The following is a 22,941-nucleotide window of genomic DNA, read 5'->3' on the forward strand; positions in this document are numbered from 1 at the left end:
GCCTCGGTCGATACCTCCCCCACCAAATCCACTGCTAGCGTCGGCAGCGTCATCGCTAAACACTCCCAAGGGTAGCATCAGGACATCGCTGCTAGCGCAGCGGCTAGAGGAAACGTTGCGTTTGGGTTTGGGGGAGCTCGAAGTGGTACAGCCAACGCGCCACACAAAACCAAGCGGCCAAAACGAAGACACGACCGGCAAGCATGCTCTTTCCGGTGGTGTTGGTGATGCTGACAGCAAGCAGAAGAAACAGTCGGCGGAAGAGCACAACCTGCAAGCGGCACTGCAGGCGGAAATGCGTCGTCAGTGTGGTAGCATCAAGGCACGTTTTCTCTTGGAACGACGACTACCTCAGAATGGCAGTGTGGCGAAGGAAAAGGAATTGATGGGACATGTAAGTAGAATAGCGTCTTTCTTTTGCTGTCCAGCATGTACTCTCGGGTGGGGTTGGTTTTGAATTTTGAATGTTTTAGTATTGGCAAGCAATCTTCTAGAGGAAGTTGTCGGGTGAATTGGTTAGTATATCTTGAATTTTCATGCAGTTTGAAGGGAATTTCAAGCATGAAAGTTGGTAAGCTAAGTTGCCGGTAATTAAAATAAAATACCACAAAGAATGGACTGTTTTTGCAAACGCCATATATGCCCAGTAAGAATAAGGTCTAGAACGAATGCTTCTGACTGGAGTCATTGTTCAGTCGTACGATTTTTGGATGTACGATTATTTCAAATTTTAAGTATGCGCCAGGTTCGCAAAAAGCGATATCAAAGCGAGAAAATGTTCAAACACTCATGATAATCTGAAATTTTGCTTTCGAGATCTCTCGTGACCCGCGACCTTTTAAACAAACTGCTGAAAATAGTATCCTTATAAAGCGAAATTCGACCAGAACACATCGGAAACTGACTCAAAAAAAAAATCTGTATAATTCTTAGTCATTGGTTTAATCGATGTTTGTAAAAAAAACAAAACATTCCACTTGAATTTACATTGAAATGAGGATGTGAAAAACGAAACTTATACAATTGGAAAATCCAGTTTCTTGTAGAATTCGTGGCAAGGGTTTTTCTATTTCCAACAGATTTTTTCGTCAACAATCGTCAAATTTCACTTCAGCCACGTTGCTAATAAAGTAAAATGCCAATGAGGAGAGAAGCAGTATTCGTACTCATTAATATTAAGAACACAACCACTAGTTCAAGATTAAATTTGTTAAAATGGAAATATACTTCACTAACTAACTGTAAAATTCGTGGAAATTATGTTCCAAATATTATGCTTAACGTTTGCATATTTTTGGTCCAAATTCCAAATCCGGCACGTTTATACTGCTCACTCTAGCGCTGGTAGTTGGATGTCGATTGTCAAACGCAGCACAAAAACAGCATAAGCAATAAAAAAAACTAAACACACACATACACATACACACAGGAACAAAAATACATGACGCTATCCCTAGCTGTTTGGTTGCTGCAGCAGGCGATGGGTGAACCTATTGGATATATTGTCATAAAACGCGTGATTCAATCCAGATTTACGGTCCTACGGGAGCTGCCGTAAAGCTGCTGGACGCGGGGCGCGCGTGACAAATAACAATAAGTAAAACAAAAAAAAAAATAAAACAAAACGCCCAAGCCACCCAGACCAGCCGAAGTGTGTGATACGCCCTGGACGTAGGGCCGTGTGTGTTTGCTCAATATTTCACCAAATGTTCTCCAGCCGTCCCTCGCACGCTCAACTATTTTTGGCATTGATTTTAACGATCGTTGTATAGTGATTGTTGCTCAAGCGAGTGAAGTAATGTGTCCCCCTTCCACCCCAACTCCGGGTCCCGGGTTAAGCGATTTAACCGTGACTGGATGAGATCAGACTTCATCCCGGACGGTGGAAGCTTGTGTGTTGTGTTGTGCTCCGTGTGGAAGCAGTAACCTAGTATAGCAAATAAGTCATTTGCATACGGTTGTGTTTAGTAGCTAGGTGGTTCCGGAAGCTTTCTCTCTCTCTTTGTCTGGTGAAAGAAAACTCCAACCCGGCCATCCGGTACAATCAATCAGCATCTTCAAGCAACCGGAATTTTCAAAGACACCATGCAAACGACGCATTAAACCAGGCGAAACAGCAGCAGCAACAACAACAACAACAATCCAAACCATGTCCAACACGGTCGAGGACGATGGCCTCCAGGGGCAAAGTGTGCTGGATCGGATTAGCTCGCTCCTTAACGGTGGCTCATCCGGTTCGTCGAACGGAGCGCCCGGCGGTACTTCGGCACCTCCGTCCGGTTCGCTCGTGCTGGAGGACATCTCCCAAACGCGCACCGTTCACGAGGAAGAGATACTTCTGATCAATGGGATACCGGTACGGTTGCCGGCGGAAAACTCCGACCACAGTACGACGAGCGACGGGACGGACGATGATGCCGTCTCGATACGGGATGCATTGCGGGCGGGCGAAATTCCTTCCATACTGGTGCTGAACCGTATTATCGAGAAGCTGCACCGGAACAATGCCGGTACGGGTATGGTGGTGGCCGTCGAAACCTCGCTGACCGTATCGAACTGTCGCAAAACGACGGAAACTTGTGTGGTGCAACCGATACCGACCGGACGGGTCGGTGACCCGGTAGTCAACCCGTGGGAGGTGACGGAGGAACGGGTCGAGAAGCAGCTGTACAACAGCCGGACGGTCGAGATGTGCGAAGGGTACCGGGGGGTGGTGGATGGTGGTAGCGCACCGAGTCAAAAGCATTGCTGGCCAAGCGGTAGCGTCGATTCCGGCCAGTGGACCGAAACGGACGCACCGGAAGTAAAGCAAGCAGCGGTAATGAAAAATGTGGCCTTTTTGTTGTTGTTGTTGTTTTTGGTTGTTTTTTTCTATAGCGACCGAGAGCGTGTGTGTGTATGCTGTTCGATGGTGTTGCCCCACCCAACCATCATCAGCATCATCCTGTAGCATAAACATAGACACGCGCACTATACAAATACTTTTTACTTCTCTCTCTCTCTCTCTCTCTCTCTCTCTCTCTCTCCTTTATTTATCTTTATCTTTCTCTCTCTCTATTTGCTTCAGGATTCTCTCTACACGAAAGCGGACGATCTGCTCCTTCACTACACCGAAGGGAACCTAATATCCGGCTCGCTGGACGGTTTGCTGACCCATTTTACACCCACCGGCACCTACATTCCGGACCGTTCGTTCATCTTCACCTTTCTGCTTGCCGCTCGCCAGTTTTTGCGCCCGGACGAAATACTCGAGAAAACGCTCCGGGCAGCGGCCACGAACGGTGGTGGCACCGGCAATCTGCCCCATCTGTTGGCCGCCTGGATGAATGACTTTCCGTACGACTTTCGGGACGAGCGTATGATGCGGCTGGTGCGCACCTTTACCGAGCAGCAAACGTCCAACGCTGCCCACGAACCGGCGCCGGAACGTGGCACCAAACCCCCAAACCGGGGTTCGGTGCGCGAGCGAACCACACTGTCCCGTGCGTTGCGCCGTCTTGCCCACCAGCTGGCCCGGCTGGAAAAGTACGAGCTGGAGAAGAGCAATCTGCAGCAGCTAAAGTATGCACCCGACGACTGGAAAACGGCCCCATCGTTGGTAGAGCTGGCCAGCGGTTCGCCCGTACTGATGGCCAACACGCTGACCGCGATCGAAGCGGAACGATTTTCCTTTATCGGGCCGGAAGAATTTTTTCCTTCGTGCGGTGGTTCGGGCGTTCGAACCGGCACCGGAAGCAATCTGCTCGCGTACGTCCAGTGGTACAATCGGTTGACGTACGTGGTCGCGACGGACATTTTGCGCTCGCCGCGCAAACGGCACCGTGCCCGGGCGGTCGAGTTTTGGATCGAAACCGGACGGGAATGCTTTAACCGGGGCAACTTTAACAGTCTCATGGCCATCATCGCTACCCTTACTGGCGGTCCGATTGGACGTTTAAAGAAAACGGTAAGCATTGCTCACGGAAATGGGGAAGGGATTTGTTTTGGGGGGGAGAATTTTTCAAATACTTCTCGGTAAGGCGATTTATGGGTCTGAAGGAGATATCTTAAGCCTATCTCATCGCTGAGCAATTAAGTTTTAATGTTGGGGGCCACCTTTTGCCAGGTTATAGTGACTCGCAGAAGAGTTGTTAAAACAATTAAATCCCAGTAGGGAGTGAGTAAGAATGAAATGATTCCTCCGAATGAGTTGTTATTCCACTAATGTGTAACAACACGTGAGACTCATCCAGTCTAAAGCATCCCTCTCGCCAACTTGAAAAAAAAAAATCTTCCCGGACATGAGTGAAGTAGTCGAATCACGTGTTTGTGTTGTTTTCAGTGGACAAAGGTTACATCGTCATCGTCATCGCTGCTGTCCGGTATGACCTCGTCCAGCATGATCTCCAGTGCCAGCGGCATCGGTAACAGCTCCTCCACGTGCAGCAGTGCGGCCGGCGGTGGCCGACAACAACTTGCCATCCTCGAGCATCAGGCCGACCCAACGAACAACTTCGCCACGTACCGTGCAACGCTGCAGGCAGCCGCCTGGCGCAGCTGTCCGTCCAGTTCCCGTTCCTCCTCAACGTCATCCTCGAAGTCATCGCAGCAAAACTCGTCCTGCTCGTCGGACGATGGGCAGGGTACGACGAACGCGAAGAAAGGTTCCGCCGTCGCGGTGCTGCCGTTCTTTAGCTTACTGCTGAAAGATTTACACTTCCTCAACGAAACAAGTGGTAGTTCGATGTAGGTGGTCGGAGTCTTGATGGACTTACTTTTGGCTTTTTTTCTCTAATCTCTCCGGGGGGTTTTTTTCTCTCTGCAGCCTCCCGAACGGGCACATCAACTTCGACAAATGGCGCCAGCTAGGCGAACGACTCACGGAGGTACGCCGCTGGCAGCGGCAAAGCAGCTATCAGCGCCGCTGCCGTCTCGGACGTCGACACAAAACGGTCAACTCGGCCGAAGTCACAGCACTGCGGGATGCGATCGAGCGGGGCCCGATAATCGGTGACCGGGAAGCGAACGGTTCGCACGAAACATCGAAAGCGGGCGCGACCCGTGACCAGACGGATGCCGGTGCTAACGATGATGGGGAGCGTGGTGCGGCCGCCCTAGCGAAAGTGAGCTACGAGCGGGAAGCGCCGGAAGGTGCGGTCGAAAAGGCGCACTGGAAATCATTGCAACAGTATCATGCTTAAAGAGTGGGAGGGATTGGGAGGGACGGTTTAATTTAGTTGTAAGATTCGATCGATAAGGGAGCAAAGAACAGTATAGGCGAAGTAACGCATAAGTAATTAACTATTTATTTCGTTTATGTGAGGGTACATTTTATATTATTATTTATGTAACGAAGGTGTAGTTGTGAAGATTGCTATTACTATTAATTACTATTATTGCAACAACAAAACGAGGCAAAATAGTTACGGGAGTCACTATGGCTAATGGCAAAGTCACCTAAATAATGTGATTTTACTGCTTTTTTTGTTCTTGTTTTAAACAGTTTTTTTTGTTGGGGAGGGGGGGGGGGGGGTTGGCGGACAAATTGAGGAGACACCCGTCTAGTAAGCGGGTGGATAGTTTATTAGGGATTGTACATTAGGTATGAGCTTTCTTTCCATCCCCTTAATTCCCACTGACAAGCAGCTCTCATCTCTAATTTCTAGCAAATAGAGGGTGAGTGAGTGAGGTGGTCTGTGCATTGCCACACCACACCACACCACACATATACACATACACACACACACATACAACCACATAACTGCATTCCGAATGACGAACCTTGGAGTAAGGGTAGGAACGCTTACGAATGGTAATCTCATTAACGCACGATCCGGTGGCATTTATTCCCGATCGGGGGTTCTGCATTGGTTCTCCACGTTTGTCTCGCAAGAGGAGCGCATTTTCTTTTTGTACGTTTGCTTTTCTGTGTGTGTGTGTGTGTGTTTTTTTTTGTTAGGATAAATCATTTCCCAATCAGTATGCTACCCAATCTCAGTAGATTATCCGTAGCCAAGGACAGCTGCAGACAGTAAGATGTATTTTTGCTTTTGTTTCGTTACGATTTCCATCATCTCGCGGCCGTTTGTATGGGGAGAGAGAGAGAGAGGGGGGGGGGGGGGGAGTGGTACAATGGTTCGCTCGCTAGCTGGGTGCAAAGCCTTATCCACACTTCCACTTACCTGCGTACCGAAAACTCTGCGCCCTGCAAATTTTGTGCGCGTGCGGGATGATTGATGGTATTATAGAATAGCACAAAACCGATGCAAATATTAAGATTTCACTTCTCAAACGTACACATCTCTCTAACGAAAAATCGCCGACAGTCTTTATTTTTGAAACGACACTAATCGAAACGAAAACAAACCTTGTATTCCGGTTATGATATGTGTGTAGCTCAGAGGGAAGGAGCGTAAAAAAATTGAACAATATTGAGGTAGAGCAATAATGACACAACATACACAGAAAAACGGGGGAAAAACAACAAAACACACAGCTATGTGTTCACAGGTTCGATTTTTCATAACGACATAATCATATAATTAATTTCAAGTGATTAAATATTCATATGTACTGGTGGAGTTCAATAAATAGACGACGGCTTAAATTATTAAATTAGAGACGTTGTACCGCTTCCGTTGATGGTGATTCGCAAATGTCGCTAAGGGGGTTAATAGTTTCATTTTGGGGTTTTACGCTTTCGAGCGAGAACGGTGAGAGCTTCTTCGTACCTTCTATAATTTGTTGATCAATAGTTGAGTTCTGGATGGGTCACTTTTGGGGAGTCATAAAAAAAAAACACTGTTTCAGACGCTGTACGGGCTTCATGTTGTTCTGTGTCATTCAAGTCTCTTTTCTCTTCTCACGAATAGAAAGTATTCAAATTTGGGAGCGAAATAGGTGTAATTTTGCGTAAAGTGTTAATGAGCATAACTAATATCTGATTAACAGCTTCAAACGTATCGCAAGTTCCACATCCAGATGCGAGCTCCACATCTCGCGGCTCTAATCGAAGCTAATTACATGCGGGTCTTAGCGTGGCGTTGCCAATTTCCACACCTGTGCAGGAACTGTCGCTTTCATTTTATTGCTTTGCCCGTGTCTCCACACGTCTATCGGACCTTTTCGATTGTGGCCACCTGTTTCGATGCGGCGTAAAGGCCTGCACGGGCACGATTTTAAAACCTCTCGGGCTACGTTTTGGAGCTGTACAATGAATAAAAATATAAAAAAAGAAACATATGGGCAAGAACCACACAACCTTTCGTGCTGAATTTTAATGAAGGTATCCTAGAATCTTTTTTTTCTCTACTGCTGTTGCTGTTGTTGTTGCTGCTGCTGTGTGTGACACTTTCGCCTCAAAAAACCTTTCCCATTGCTGCATTGGCTGCTTGGCTGATTAATTATGCGAAAACGTTCGCTCACAGGTTGAGGTGAGCAACCGAAGTTGGTACACAGCGCCCGGACTTTCACAATCTTTCACCAGATGGCCCAGCCAGGTGGGCGATATCTCTATTTCTCTATCCACAAACAAACAAACTTGGTAACCAGGTAATCTGATGCTATAGAGTGTCACCGCCAGAGGGGGAGGCGGGATGGGTTTGTACGTATTAGGAATGTAGATGAGATGAGATGCAAACGCAATCATTCCCCGCACCCGGAAGGTAGACGTACGCTGGTCCCGAAGAGGTGATGAAAGCTAAACAAAAATCATTATTCATAATTCAGTACGACGTTGGCAGTGACCGCATGGCACTTTGGAAATTTGGGAGCTCGTTTTGGGTAATGATAATGGTGGAGCGAAAGTACACCAAACGGTGCGGTAGCACCGTGTTGCCAGGCAGATCCAGACGGATGCAGGATCATTGCCCAGTATTGATGAGGGATACAAAGTTGACGAACCCTAGTGAGGAGTGGGTGAGTAGTGGATGTGGGATGAAAACACTTCTAATAATAATAATAACGGATATGACAGCAGTAGGGCCAGGCAGTCCTTCAGGAAAAAACGACGATGAGGTTGATATTTAAAAAAAAACCCAAGAACGGGCCCTACATCCCTATTCCCTACATCAAAGAGAGTTGCTCCTGGGGGGGGGGGGTTTGTGTGTTCGACTAAGGTCCTCCCGGGCTAAAATTGCCAACATTTCAAACGAGATCCCGTTCGACGCGCTTCCGGATTTTGTGCCTGGTTTTTTGTGCGGTAACAGATGTTCCGATGTTCCCCCGGTTTAGCATCCAGCACGGTTAGGATGGAAAAGACACACGAAAGGTCGGGTGATCCTGACGTTAGGATGTCTTCTTGGAGAAATCGATACATTCCAATACCGCGGAGGTAACCGTTTTCCCAACTATTTTAGGTTGAGTTTGAGATTCTTGATATTGGATGATCCCCGAAAATTGCTCTCCCCCATTGAGGAAGAGCATCACCATTCCTCCACTTAGCATGTCACCAAAAGTGTGTGGTGCGCACAAAGAACACCGTAATGAACGCTTTACGAAATTAACGACCCACCGTTGGCATCGTTCGGGCACGGATTGATGGTGGTGAAATGGACAAAAAATGGCTGCACGATAATAACGCTACAATGTCATTGCCGTTAATGGTCTTAATCGATGTGTAAAATATGTAAATTTAATAAAAAAAAAATCACTGGAGCCACTAGCGTTGCAACACTCATCTGGCGACGGTTTCCGGGACACCAGGCACACTGCCATAAAGCAAAGCAACAACCAAAATGTCCCAAAAACTCGCCTACAATAATGGCGTTAATAAAAGAAAGGAAGAAAAAAACACACACCCACCAGAAAATGACAGTAACACAATGAATCTGTGTCATAACATTACCCTCTTCGTATGGATTTAACGGTGCCGGGTGTGAGGAGACCTGCCGGGGGGGTGGGGATAGCGTCTTTAGATCGATGTGTTTGGTGAGCTGTGTTCTGGGGTGGTATGGCACACAGCGTGTCGTACATAAGTACGTGCAAGATGGCCGTCCCGCCTGTGTGACTCAAAGCCACCGACCCCGTGCGCGGCGTCAAGTGTGGCGTTGACGGTTTCGGCACGATTTATGCACACATTTTTCTTCCCCAACCAGGCGGCCGTACTCGATGTTGTACACGGGAAATGGGGGTCAGCTTTCCAGAATTTTGATGCCCACCCTCCCTGCGGGGTATGGTACGTGACTGGCGAACGGTTGTTTGCTGTGTTGTCGGAATGGAAATTGAAGTCTTTGTGTGTTTGGCTTAATTTATGAAAAAGAAGTCTTTGTTTTCTCTCTCTCTCTCTCTCTCTCTCTCTCTCTCTCTCTCGATCAAACGCATTTGAAAGCTGTCCAGACGATGGTAGTGATACTGATGACGTGTTCTACGCCTCTACCAGAGAAATCTACCAATTCGTATCATTAGTAAGCTTATCCCCTTCTGCCACAAGGCACCGGCTGGACAGGCATCACCAGAGATGCTCTGGTCAAACGGTGTCATGCATCGTGCCCTGCAGCGCCGACTGTAGCTGGCAGTATTATTTCATTTCGAACTTCAAGTGCGCACCCCGTGTCCGGTTTTACATCCTGTGAAATCAGAAACCTGTCAGCAATTCTCAGAATAGGACAAATTTCGTTCCACGGCACAATTGTACCGGCATCGTCCTGCGGGGGAAGGATGTCTCGTTCAGCGTGTTTAACTTGAAATTTCTCAAGTACACTTACATCAGTAGACTATCTACTACTGCTATTACTGCTGCTGCTACAGGTACTATTGTTTGACTATCCAAAACACAGACACACACACACACAGTCATTGGAGTGTCTACAAATGCGGACAATTGCAGTACTTGTTGACGTTGACAATTGTTTGCGGTCTTTTAGTTGGAGCCGATGCTTAAGTGTACGAGCGAGGACGTCCCGCAACAGGTAGTGGGAAGCGGTACCACTGACCCGAACTCTTCTTAAACAAAGCATCAAAGTCAAGTTCTTCTCGGTAGCGAACAGCTTGTAGATTGATCCACACTCGTGTGTAAATTAAATTAACTTTAGCCCTAGCGTACCTTCATTTGTTCGCCGTCAAGCGTCACCAGGTTTCCGGTGTCTGTTGTTGCTGCCATCGATCGGTATGGGCGGTATAAGGATTCGATCAGGATTGAAGTTGACCACACACCGCACGCAAAGGAAACGACAACAAAACTTCGCCGTTTTGTATCCGAACCGAAGAATTCGCTAACCTCAATCGTACCGTTATTTGGACAAGAAAGAAAACGGAAAATGGATGAAGTAAAACGAATTTCCGGGCCGGCCGTGGCACAAGGATAATGAATGTCCGGGTACTCGGGCAAATAGTAGCGGGCAGGACACCACCGAGGTGCGGACGACACAAATAAAAGCCACCGGTTTGACAAGTGTTGCTCCAATTTCCTACTGTCTCGCTCGTTCCCGACCGGGATGGGAATGTTTTGTTGGTCAGCGACCAGCAGATGGATGACACCGTCGCCATTTCGTGCCGGCAACCGGAACCGGATGCAGCCCAGCATGATGAAACCGATGAACTGATCGGTTTTGTAGGTATTTCGAGTGTGTTCTGCCGTCTTCTGGTTGCTTTGTGGGTGTTGCTGTTGTGCGCTTGTATTTTGTTGGCCGCTAAGCGTTCACGTCGTTAGTCACGTCATGCTTGAAAATGGGTGGGGGCGGGGGGAGGGGGGAATCGGAACATTCTAGGAACGAACTAGACCAACAGATGTTGGTCAGTAAAAGAAAAAGAGTAAGCAGCAGCAGCAAAGAGGCACAAAAAAATAAACACATTACCCTTGCACGTGCTGTCATTCTGATCGGGGGACGTACTTGATGTTTCTTTTACGATCGGACGCTGCCAGAATTTAGTGTCGCGGGTGACACGAATGTTTGTCGTAATTTTTGTGATTAACTCAAGAGCGGGAGCAACACAAAAAAAAACACGAACCCACACACGTACATATTTTTCAAACATCTGCAAAGTAACTTATTGCTCTCGCCACACACACACACACACACACACACACACACACACACACACACACACACACACACACACACACACACACACACACACACACACACACACACACACACACACACACACAACACACACACGCCCTACTAAAGCAACATCTGTGCGACTTTGGCAATGAGTTTCGAATGTGGTTCCAAGTGTTGTCCGGATGATTGTAGCCTTGGTGACGAACGCCTTGTCTAAGTATCAGTTTTAGCTGCTCCAACTCCCCCCTCAAGCTCTTACGAGCAGCCGAAACACCCGCACACATACACTCTGGTTCTGGTTGGTTTCGATTCTGATTTGCTTACGAATCGGACTTCCCAGCGCACAATAGGCGATTGGAGGAATAGAATCTAAAATATAAAAACTTAGTCTGATGCTGTATTAGGATATGTATAGCTCTATAGCAAGGATTAGACTATGGCGGTTCGGTGATATAGGTGACAGCGACACTGCGCTTTATACGGCAGGATAGTGGTTCAAATCTCATCCGAAGCGAAGAGTGACTTTCCTACTGCGTGGTATTATCGGCAAGTCTAATAGTGGCCGGCGTGCCCTTAGAGGTCGTTAAGCCAAGAAGGGGAGACCTCGAGACTAAAGCTAAGAAAAGGGTGATAAGTTTGTTTAAATTTTGAATCTTAAATAAATCGTAATGATTGTAGAATTTTGACTGAATTTGCGTTGATATTTAATGCCCACTAAAAAGAGAAGAAAACAACTGTCATCACAACATTTGTTCCCCAAATGCCCACAGTGCAGCACGCTGAAAAAGGGAATGCGTTTAACCAAAATTTCCACCCCTTCTTTACGTGCCTTTCCATCCATCCCGCCCTCATCCAATCTGTCCGCCGTTGTGTTGCTCAATAAGGCGTTGACGGTAACAGGACGGGGCTGGCGTGCACCGTCGAAAAGTTCGCTTTACCAGCCATCGGAAAATCGACTGCCGAAAGGTGACAACGAGCACACAGGGAGGCTTCGTTATGAGGGGGAGGAACGTGGTAGAAATTATCTCCCCCGTAAAGCGTAACGTTTGGCTGATTTTTGGTGGAGATTTTGCGGGCGTGGAGGATTTACGGCAATTAGTAAAGTTAATTTAACTCACATGGGAATGCTAACCACTTCGCACGACACCCCATCATACTGCCCGGCACCCCGACCGGGTTTGTTGTCGCCCAGAAGGCCGAGGATGGGAATAAAATTGAATCTTTCGCTCCTTCCAGTGCCACACCCCCACGGCATCCGCATCCCATCGGTGTTTTAGCTTAGCGCTCCGCCCGAAGGCTGGAAGTTTTTCGTCTAACAAAAACCACCACCTCCTCCTACTCAAAAAAAAAAAAAAAAACGCGAGAAAAAGTAAAATAAAACTGTACGGTAAAGTAGCTGCGCCATATACGATGGGACCGAGGATAGGAAGTCCGAGGGCTATGCTGGGACTGTACAACTTTTGCCACAACTGTCGATAGGAAGAGTTATGTATAAAGAGCAGAGGCTGGAGAATTCCACGGGAAAGGCGAGGTGCTAAGCGGGGGAACGGGAAAATGTGGGGAAAATGTTGAACTTCTTCACGCCAAACACCCAAAACGAAGCGTTCTAATTACCCCGTTTTCGATAAATTAAAGTGTACGGGAAGGGAAGCCACGGTGGTAAGGCATGTGGAAGGTGCGTCAAACTCTCCTCATGGTCCTTCTGATGGATGAAAATAAAAAAAAAAACGGTTTGAAAAGAAACGACACAAGGGGGGCAAAATAAAGCAAAACTAAAAATTTACAAACATTGGTTTTAAGCCCGCAGAATTTCCGCGGCTAGAAATCCTGGCACAATTCTGACGAAACACCTTTTCCCCACACATAAACACTCAGTCCTGCCTGCGCAACACAACCACCAAACTCTCGTAGTAGGGGGTAAGGAAGGGGGGGTGCGGGAGTGTTCGGAAAATTAGGGAGACGAAAACGAACCACGCAGGTGACCAGTGATTGAGAAATAATTGAATAATTAATTATCAAAACACAGTGCGCGTGCGGTTTGGGTGGTCCTGTAACATTAGCTTCCTTTAGTTTTTTTTTTTTTCGTTGGTGGATCGGCGATCCGCCATTTTGGTTTTCTTTTTCGTGTGAAAATATGCGAAAATGTGTTGAATGATGGGAGCGGGGGGGGGGGGGATATTTAAAAGGCCGTGGAGGAAGAAGGAGGAGGGATTTACTAGTTGCTGGGAGGGGGGGGGGGGGAAGGTTTGCGAATGCTGAGGGAGAGGGTTGTTTTGTAGCGATCAAACCCCTTTTGCTCGGTGAACCGCTTTTCGCTTTTGTGAGTCTGGTTTTTCATAGACTGGTGCTTATAATGGGAAGGGGGACGGGGGGGGGGAGGGGGGAGGGGGGAATGGGAGTGGTTGGGACGGTGCAGCGCTTGATTTAGATTGCCTACACTAGCAGCACCAAACATGGATCATGTTGAGGTATGCGTCAAAGCTTTTGTTTTTGTTTTCATGTTTTGTGACATGAAGCGCCTGGTTATATGCAATATTTTTTGGATTTATAAAAAAATGGCTCTCAAGGTGGGTCGAAGAAGCACTACAGAAGAGGAAGAAGAGAAACAGATAAAGGAATCTCATATTTGAAGTCATTCAAGTCTTCGCCTATTTGTATTGAACAAATTTCGTCTAGAGCAGGCCCTTCTTCAGATTTTTATCCTAGTCAACTGATACAAAGCCTCTATAAAATGGATACGAAAAAAAGTGTATTAGCTTCACTCAAAACTTAATTGCCCGATAGGATGTCAAATGCTAGAATTTGGCAATAACCAATTTCTGAGGACTTAACTCTAGTTAATTTAAATTTTCCCTAAATTACGGACTTGTGCGTATAATGCTGCACGCACGTACTTAAATCACAGCTTTAGCTAGAAAAGATGATAACCACAACCCAAATATCGAACATAATTCGCTAGCTCTCCCCCCCTCCCCCCCCCTCCCCCCCTCTGCAAAAACTCAGCTTCAGTACGGTTAGTGTTGTGGTGTTTGCGCGGTTTAGGTAAAATGTTAGCGTTCTACTAAACCAGCCAGGCCCAATGATTATTGCGCACAAATTGCGTACGATGATGTTTGCACAAAATATGTCCGTACGAGCCGATCGAATAGCGCCGACTTTGGAAAATGCTGCTGTGTAGTTTACAAATTTATCCCGCAACATTTTACCTTCCGTTTCCTGCGCCTTTACCACTCCAGAAAATGTACTTAGCACCAGGGCGGTGTGTATGTACTAAACCATCATCAGGCACCACAAATCGATAGCGGGGGAAGGTGTCGATAGTGGGGTAGGTTTGTTCGACATTAGATCGCAGAGCTCACCGCCCGTAATAATACCGAAGGTGGAGTACCGTTGAAGGGAAAATTGTTTCCAAACTCAAGGGGCGAAAAATGCGACCCAACCAACCTCAACCATTCAATTATGAAACCTAACAGGAAGGCATGCTAGGAGGGGGCTATTGAGGAGCTGTGGGGATGAAGGAGAGGCAGTGGTAAATGCATTCCATCTTCTACTCGTTGCCGGAAAATGTTCGCGTTCTTCCACCGGATTAAACACACTTGCGCGAGCAAATGCAAATGTAATGCGTGCTGTGCGTGTGTGTAAAATTGAAGCAGTCAACATAGGTGGTGAAACGAGACAAGAGGACGGTAATTATAGTTTTTTTTTCTCATATTTCGAAAACAAGAGAGAGAGTAAAATATCAACTCCACAACTTGTTGTTTTGCCAGGATGGCAGCTCGTTGTGTCGCTGCACCAAGCCGAATAAAAGCTCCCGCACTCGGATGCGATCTTTGTTGCCGGATCGGTAAGCGTAGCTTCGTTTTTCGGGCGAAAGCACAGCACGATGTGACAATGGTGTGTGTGTGTGCCAGTGTGCTGTCTTTGCGCGCGTGTGTTGCCCCTACTGCAAGCGGGTAAATTGAATCTGGCCGAAAACGAGCGACTCCACTCGGCACAACTGCCACACGGTGGCACGGTTTCGTGCACGCGCACGGTAAAGTGATTGAGATTTGTGTGTTGCAATTAAATTTTAATTATTTATCATCAAATTACAATTGTTGGAGGTTTTATTGAAAGCGGGAAAGTGAACACAAAGCCGGAGCGTTTGTGATAATGGGAGGGGAGTTTTCGGCTGGAACCGGTGTACAAAAACCGCGGAAAATCGTTCTGAATGAATCATTAAAAGGTTCGATGGTTTTCGGACAGCGAAGGTGGATCATTCCCTCGCTCCCTTCGCACTAACCCCCCCCCTCCCCCACCTCCCCTTTGGATGGTATGCAATGCACATGGCATGTAAATTTTTCAATAACCTAAGCGTTTTAAAAGGAGAACACAAAAAAAGATTTTGTTTGCCTACATTTAGGCGTTGGATGTATAATTGTTTTCAATTATTGAAAGCTTTGACCATCTCGTTCGTGTTTAATTTCGAGTAATAAGCACAAAGATTACTACCACCGTCTCACATCCCAACACAAAGAGAAAAATTTACAGCGCCAAAAGTTATACTATCTTCATTACATGTGTTACTTTATTAAGTAGCTGATATGGTCTTTTAATGTGACATCGATTATTAAATAAAGAAGCAGCTTACTCACCCCATTGGGAATGCAAACCCTCCTTGCACTCTCCCCCCCCCCCCCTTCCCCTTCCATCTTCCTACCGTTTTATTTGTTTGCTGGTTATTAACTCTCAGCCGAGCCGATACAATGAACCTTTGCAACTCGCCGAACCTCACCGGCAACGGCAAAATCGGCCGCATTCACGCGTTGATGTATCACGTTAATGCCGATAGCTATCAATTAACTCAGTGTGCATGTAGGAAGGCATGTGGATTGCCCGCGTTACATCGTTCGAAGGTGAGCCGGTGGTACAACTGGTCGCGAATATTTATTGCCCTGCGATGGAACAACAGTACGCAGAAATTGGCTTAATCCCGTGTCACCGAACTGGCCTCATCATTAATCATTGATCAGAATGAAGCTCGAGCCCGAACGTACACTACAAAAAAGAAAAAAAAAACAATCACCGGTGGAGCGGTTGGTTGTAATGCAGTCGGTGGGGGTTGCCCCATCCGTGAGCAGCGCAGGTGAGCCACCCGTAATGAATGTTTAATAGCGAGCGAGCTCAACAGATGGGACGCCGAATGAGCTGATTGATGCTTTCCGGGGAGTTGGTTTGTTGCGTAGATAAATGAATGTAGGCTTTCGTTGGTTTTTGTTTGCCGTTGTACCCGCCGTACGAAGCGTTTTGTTTCGAAAATCACGGGGAAAGGTTTATCCAGGCAACCGGGTGGGCTGGATACGGTGTGCCGGTCAGCATCGGTAGCAGCATTATAATTAGCGTACAGCGGGAAAGCCTGAAGTAGATCGTAAAGGGACGACATAATTAATTTGGGTTGCTGGGGGTTTTGCTTCAGGTTTTGAGTGTCTGTATGTGTGGGGTTGTCATTTTTTGTTGTTGCTGGTTTCGAACTGTCTGCGTGCGTTTATGCGTTGCGTTCGTTGATGGTCGGTTCTGTAGAATTCGAACGAGAAACGCAGAAAACCTTGAAGGTACGCACCAGTAACTGCTCGAGAGTTGACCGTTTCGTGAACGTTGTCAAAGTTTAAATCAACCGTGTCGTGCTACCGGTGCGCAAAGTTGGTGGGTGAGCCCACACGCCAAGAAGTTCATTACCTTTTCATGCCTTGAATTCGTCGGAATCCGGAGTCCGCATTACTTCGAATGGTGTATGATCTTTCTGTTGGCTTACTGAAGTTTTTCAATTTCTTCTTGAAGTTGTAGTTGAGCAATTGATTGAAAATGGTGATCGTAGAATATTTAGGTTTAGGTTACAGACATTTTAGTCGAAGTTCCAGGGAAGAAAAAGCTGAGGCACAGAAACATTGTAGCGCCAAGAAGTTGGTAAAACTGAATCTGAAGAATCTGTATTTTCATAGACAAAGAATGTGCTTGGCAGGAATGATGAGTGTTTACACAACGCCAGTGACAGCGACTAGGAAACTGACAGGACGATCGGTTTCGTTAAGTTTCCCCATGCTTCAGACAGTGAGTGCCAGAGGCACTCAACCAAATATTATAAATACCGGCACGAATAATAAATTCACTCTCTTCCGTTTTAATCCACCAAACTTACCATTTCGTATTTGCAGCGTCCATCAGAAATTCACAATTCTGTTCAATGAGAAATGAGAATATTTCAGAATATGACTCTAAAAACAATCAATACTGGGATGCACTACTAGAATTCCGAGATGGAGAGGGCTCGTGGTCGAGACGATAGCAGCGTAGGTACTTACACGGCATTAACATTAACAGGATCTATCTCTATCTACTTGCCGAAGGTTCTGACCGTGATAAAGCCCAACTCGGAAGCAGAGTATCACTCACAACAAACAAACTGTTATGATTATGAGACCGTAAGAGAATTTCATCTATTTAAATAATCAATAACTACTCTGATCCTACTACAAACTCGTACGCAAAAACAAACGCATTAGACGATAGCTCTGAAACCTCAGCTGACACGACAAAGCCGGTTCGTTGGTTAGTATCGCCTAGCTACTTTGAGTTATTAGACTTCATTCGACTCGTTGGCACGGCAAGAGCACGATGCAGCAGATGATGGCACAACTGTGGTCCATCTCCAGTAGGCCAACACACCGCAAAAGCTTTACCGATTCTTGATAAGTAAGTATGTACACTCAAAAAAACCCACCCCGATGGTAAACATTCCAGTCAATGTGGACCAGTTTATCCGACACTCTCGATAGAGTTGTGGAGGGTTTTTATTTTTTCGTCGCACTTCCTATTTGCAGCACTTACCGCGGTATTACAAATCCTGGCAGCAAACTTTCCAAGGACGATGGTACACTCGAAACTATCGGCAAGCGCTGGCAAAGCTGGCAACCGACAGCTTCTCCATTGATCATCTTAAGTGCTGTGCGTTTCGGTCCGGTCCATTTCGGAATGGGGTTAGCATGGTTATGCTGGGCACTTTTGGCCATGCATGGGTGTGTGAAAAGCCGTTCGGATAGTGAAAGTCAACGCCAAGCCAAGCCGCACATCCAGTGCGGGTCCTCCAGAAAACTATCATAAAACGTGAGCATTTAATTGAAATGTCGAAACTTTTACAACCATACCGCTGGCGCTTACCGGAAAGCAAAACTTTCTTCCTTATCTTATCGGCCACTCTGTTTCCGGTTCGGCATGGTGCGCTCGTTGTTTCCCGCTTTGCCGCCGGTTTTCGGGCTCATTCTTATCACATCGCTGCACTGTACTGACATTATTACACCCGGTTCCCGGAACACTTCCCGGCACGGCTAGAGCACTCATCGACTGTGCAGGACACCGAAACCGAAACTGAAGTTCCTTTTGCGTCTTTTTTTTTTGTGGGGAGGGTTAAAATCGTCCCTTTTGCAGGATTATCTTGCTGATGGGCGTTGGTTTTTTGTTCTTGTTGCTTCGGCTGCATTGTGGATAAAAATCGTTCATCCTTCCGATGCAGCTCGGTGCGAAAGTCCTTCTCCATGTCGTGGTATTTTTAAGTGGAAAGGATTTCACTATCCGTCCAATGTAACCTGGACTGCATACCTTACCGTGGTGCCATCAAATCCGCAGCAACGTTGAGTGGTGAAGTAGTAAATTGATCGCTTTAAATGGTAATTGCTCGTGCACGGTGCTGTTCGGTGTGATTTCGTTACCACCTTCCCTGAGCTGTGTTCCCCGTAGCACAGGGGACACTTTTAATTTACCGACCGGACCGGTCAGTGAGCCGCTACACCCGAAGGGTGCTGTTGCACGACAGTTTGTGCTTTGTAGCGCTTCGGAACACTAATTTGTTTTGACAGCGGCACACCCACAGCAGCAGCCAAAACAGGACAGGCGAAATTGCAATTCTCGGTGGCTTTGTTTTTTGTTGTTGTTGTCCGAGGCAAGGAATGGCTCCACTAATCTTCCCGTGTCGTGTAGCCAATCGTGCTGTCCGTGTTGCTGGTACGTTCATTTATCATTTCTCACGAAATGCACGAAGGTGTCATTTGTCTTTATCCATTCGATTGGGTAATATCTGCACCTTGCCGCTTGCTAGTAGCCGTACTGACGAGGGTATAACTCCGTGGTAGGTTTCCTAGGGTTTTCACAATGCAACGAGCAAAAAATTTTCTGACCGTAGTCTTCGGTCGATTCGTCGATCCTTTTCCTATAAATCAACCTTTTGCAATCAACTGGCTCTCTATTCGGTAGTTTCGAGTTCGTTGTTGCACCACTTCTGGTGCGAGCTGTAGAATATGGCTGATTTTTTCTCTATCTTGCCTATAACTCGTTACAACCGATCACTATGGGCGGAGGTTTTGGAGAGAAATCGGAATTTGTATGAAAAATCATTGGTTTTCCCTTTGTTTAAAAAGCATTTATAAAGTCTAGGGTTAAATTGCAATTTATGTGATATAATTTCAAAAAGTAGCAGTAAAATTTCAAAATACAGGTAAAGAGATCGGTTTTGGTCATCATCAACCTCAATAAACGATTGGTCATTAATGATTTTGTGAGTGAAGTACTGGGCGCCTCCATTGTACGAATATTAATATTTAAATTTAATACAAACATTTTATCATGGGAGTACAAAAAAAATGACTTGATTATGCTGCAAGATAACATTTTTTGTTGAAATTGATTTAGAAATAATTAGAAAATTTATTAAAAAAATTTAGTTATTTTTTTGCAGGTGTTACAGATAAAAAAAACATAATGATTTTATCAATCTAAAATCTCGATTCAGCCCCATAGTGCAACATAGTACAGCAGCCGATTGCCTTCTGAAAGCTATCGAAAATCTAACTTTTTGGAGGAAAGGTCACGAGAAAGATTTATCGGACGTGCGAGATGAAGATTTCCAAAGCAATGCGAAGAATTTTCCCTACTTGCTACGGCACACACCCACACACTTACAATCATTCTATCGTTATACAGGTGTGTTTGTATGTGTGTATCTGTGTGTGTGCAGGAGAGTGCATAATAGTAGCAAAAGAAGTAGAAAAAAGGGAAAAAACCCCCCGGAACGGGGCAAACAAATTGACAAAATTCACCTCCTGGAATTGATTTCCACCAGTTACAACCACCGCCGGGTTTTTGGGAAACGAAAGTAAATAGCTCTGTCCAAGTGGAGTAATCTTCCAACAAAAAAAAAAAAAGTGGTCATCATCGAGCGTTTCTTCAAAAAAGGTAAAGACGAGAACGGAAAAGGAACCAAAAAAGAAATAAACGGTGCGAAAACGGTGCCAGACAACGAGATAGAAACAGCAAAAGGGAGGAGGGGATGGAAAAATCGGCGGCACCCGTTAAACGTGGTAGAAAAGCTTGGAATGTTCTCCATGACAGACGATACGCCGATGTTGACTGTCGGGTAAATGAGTTCGGCAATAAATCTTTCAATCGATGTTCAGCCCACCGTTTTTGGGAAGGACGGAAGGACGTGAGGTATTGAGTTGAGTTTATTATTTTATTCTGCATGCCAATTTAAACCGATTTTTCATAACGAACGCCGAACAATCGTTGTCAAAAAAAAAAAGAAGTGGAAGTTCCTATTACCCTGTGCCTTACCTTCTGGAGTGTTTTTGTTTGGTAGTATATAATTCAGCCCACCGAAAGCGGGCGAGAGGGAGTGAGTGAGATGGAATGGTGGGAAAATTTTAAATGATTTATAGCATTCTGATCGGTGTCTGCTTTTGTTTGGCTTTAGGTTTTTCTTTATGAAAGCTTTTCGTTGCAAGTGTTCTAGGAACTGACAGCTTTAGCTCAAGTGACACTAGACGTTGGAAATCAATTAAGTGTTATTGGAACCACTCATTAAACGTCCGATGGAAGATCATTTTAAAGAGTGAGAGTTGGAAAGAGAGAGAGAGAGAGAGGGAGAGAAAGAGGCCTAAAAAGAACCCGTCCAGATGTTCATCCTTGCACCAAGATTCTTCTATCCTGCTAATGACGTTTGGAAGATGTCAGTTTTGGAGCGAGGAACAGGTCAGAATTTGGAAATCATCTTTGTAGCCAAGAGTCACTTGTGCTCCAATTACGTTCTAAAGCTCCAATTAAACAATGCCTTAGTACAGCGCTCAGTCCCAAAATGCTTACCTTACCGAATAGCACGCCCCTAACCATCGAAGCAGGGTTCTTGTTTTTGAGTTATGTTTTTTTTTTGCTCCAGCATACTGGTGCCTGCCTGTCAGATGTCAACCCGTGGATGCCGCTTCGTGTATGGGGGGCAATTTATGGACACATACGACGACGCTCGGGGACCAATAAAACTCACAATCAATCATCATGGTCTCTGGCCGCCTCCAAAACACTTCCTCCCTGCCTTGGGCGCCATCTTGTTAAGGTGCAAAAGTGTGGAGCTGTGTGAAGCCAAATTACCGACCTGGTTCAATTTCGGTGGTACTGCTAGATGTTGTGCACTAAGTAGTTGGGAACTACTGTGAGGGAGTGTGTAGAGTGAGTGAGTGAGCAAGAGAGGGAATATCCATTCCGGAAATGGAATGATTGAGTGGATTTCTACCTGTTCGCGACGGGGGCGAAACCAGGCAGTTGGGGAAAGGTGGACAAAAATGCTCATTCGATTGCGATTCATTTCGTGGTGACTAGGTGATGGCCGTAATGGTTCTGCAAGAGGTACGGTTAGCAAAATAGGGGTATGGGTGCGCCGCACTGTACTTTTAGCTTCGTCTTTTTTATAGCCGTTTTTATACGGCTGGGAATGCATTTTTTGCATGCTGAATAAAACCCTTCGGAATGTAGGAAACGATGCAGTTAACTCTACTGTGTCGAAGGAACCCGTTCTGTTGGAGAGGGTCCATTGAAGCTGTTGATTGTGAGGTTATGTGAGAGAAAGAGTGCGGAAGGAGGGAAGGGAGGGGAAGAGGGAGATAGAGACAGAAGTAGACAGCATTAGTCGACAGCAAGAGCAAAACCCCGGTATGAAAGGTGACGAATGTTTCGTCATTGCTCGCCGGGTGTGTGACAGGTTCGCTCTCCGGCAACTCTGGCACGATCGGAAGCAATACCGATAAAGTTGTTTTATGTTAGAGCGTGTACCCTACCCTTCTGATCCTTACCCTCCCCCCATTCTCTCTCTCTCTCTCTCTCTCTCTCTCTCTCTCTCTCTCTCTCTCTAGCTCTACATATTCCTGTCATGTGATTTTCCTTAATGGCTTACGGACGGCAACACACGCTCACACCGCACAGGGCCCTTGTGTCGGAAGCAGGGGGTTAGAGTGATTTGCTAAATCAAGCAATTACCTCGCGTATACTTCCTGGCATACTCATATTTCCCAACTTCCGGCTACAACCGGTGGCGGTGCAAACCGGAACCGGGCGCTCGTGCGCTTTATGCAAGAACTATTCCTTTTTATCGTGTGCCCCTTTTGGCACAGGCGACGGGCATGGTTTATGCTAATGGATGTTCCGCAATGTTTTGCCCACAGCCCTTCAGTGCATTACCACCGGGCCGGCCACCAACCTGCCATCGATCGCAAATCAATCAATCGAGCAAACGGTAAGCAGGTTCCGTACCGGGTCCGCTCTTTGTGGGTCGTAGTAGCTAGCGCGACTACGATTGTGTGTTCGTTTTTCCCTATAAAACAACTTCCGGCGTTTATTTACCGCTTCATTATGGTAGCTGCCGTTGCCGCCGAACTAATTTCGCCACACTGACAATCGGCGTTATTGCTTGTCATGTTGTGTTGAGAGCAGACATCGGTGCTGAAACCAACGGCGCAAAGCGTTGGTTGTATTACTTTTGCGAGATTCCTTCAGACGCTTTCTGATGGATTAGGGAATGGACAGGAAATCAGGACAGCCAGAGTTCCCATAAAACGTCTGATAGGAGTTTTTCCTTGAATTTTTGTTGCGAAGTTCTCTTCTGCTG

The 22,941-nt window shown here is 46.3% G+C and overlaps 4 protein-coding genes across 4 annotated transcripts in view; 2 read left to right on the forward strand and 2 right to left on the reverse strand.

Moving 5' to 3' along the window:
* Nucleotides 1-22,941, reverse strand: part of LOC126558163 (uncharacterized) — a 481,612-nt gene that overhangs the window by 161,792 nt on the left and 296,879 nt on the right. The window lies entirely within an intron of this gene.
* LOC126561177 (uncharacterized) overlaps nucleotides 1-22,941 on the reverse strand; it is a 408,397-nt gene that overhangs the window by 15,876 nt on the left and 369,580 nt on the right. The gene's annotated exons all lie outside the window — the stretch shown is intronic.
* The window catches only part of LOC126561015 (succinate dehydrogenase [ubiquinone] cytochrome b small subunit, mitochondrial), a 156,751-nt gene that overhangs the window by 14,582 nt on the left and 119,228 nt on the right, over nucleotides 1-22,941 (forward strand). The window lies entirely within an intron of this gene.
* On the forward strand, nucleotides 2,150-5,180 carry LOC126568650 (ras-GEF domain-containing family member 1B-like). Its single transcript, XM_050225168.1, has 4 exons — nucleotides 2,150-2,818; nucleotides 3,068-3,946; nucleotides 4,322-4,725; nucleotides 4,805-5,180. The coding sequence occupies exons 1-4, from the start codon at nucleotides 2,150-2,152 to the stop codon at nucleotides 5,178-5,180; spliced, it is 2,328 nt and encodes a 775-aa protein (XP_050081125.1).

Source organism: Anopheles maculipalpis, chromosome X (genome assembly GCF_943734695.1).
Source record: "Anopheles maculipalpis chromosome X, idAnoMacuDA_375_x, whole genome shotgun sequence".
Lineage (NCBI taxonomy): Eukaryota > Metazoa > Arthropoda > Insecta > Diptera > Culicidae > Anopheles > Anopheles maculipalpis.

Bases quoted from the DNA above. Each gene is read 5' to 3' on its own strand.
- LOC126568650 (XM_050225168.1), top strand. From the start codon at position 2,150: ATGTCCAACACGGTCGAGGACGATGGCCTCCAGGGGCAAAGTGTGCTG. The intron at 2,819-3,067 runs GTAATGAAAAAT...TATTTGCTTCAG, and splicing joins CGGAAGTAAAGCAAGCAGCG to GATTCTCTCTACACGAAAGC. The intron at 4,726-4,804 runs GTAGGTGGTCGG...TTCTCTCTGCAG, and splicing joins GAAACAAGTGGTAGTTCGAT to CCTCCCGAACGGGCACATCA.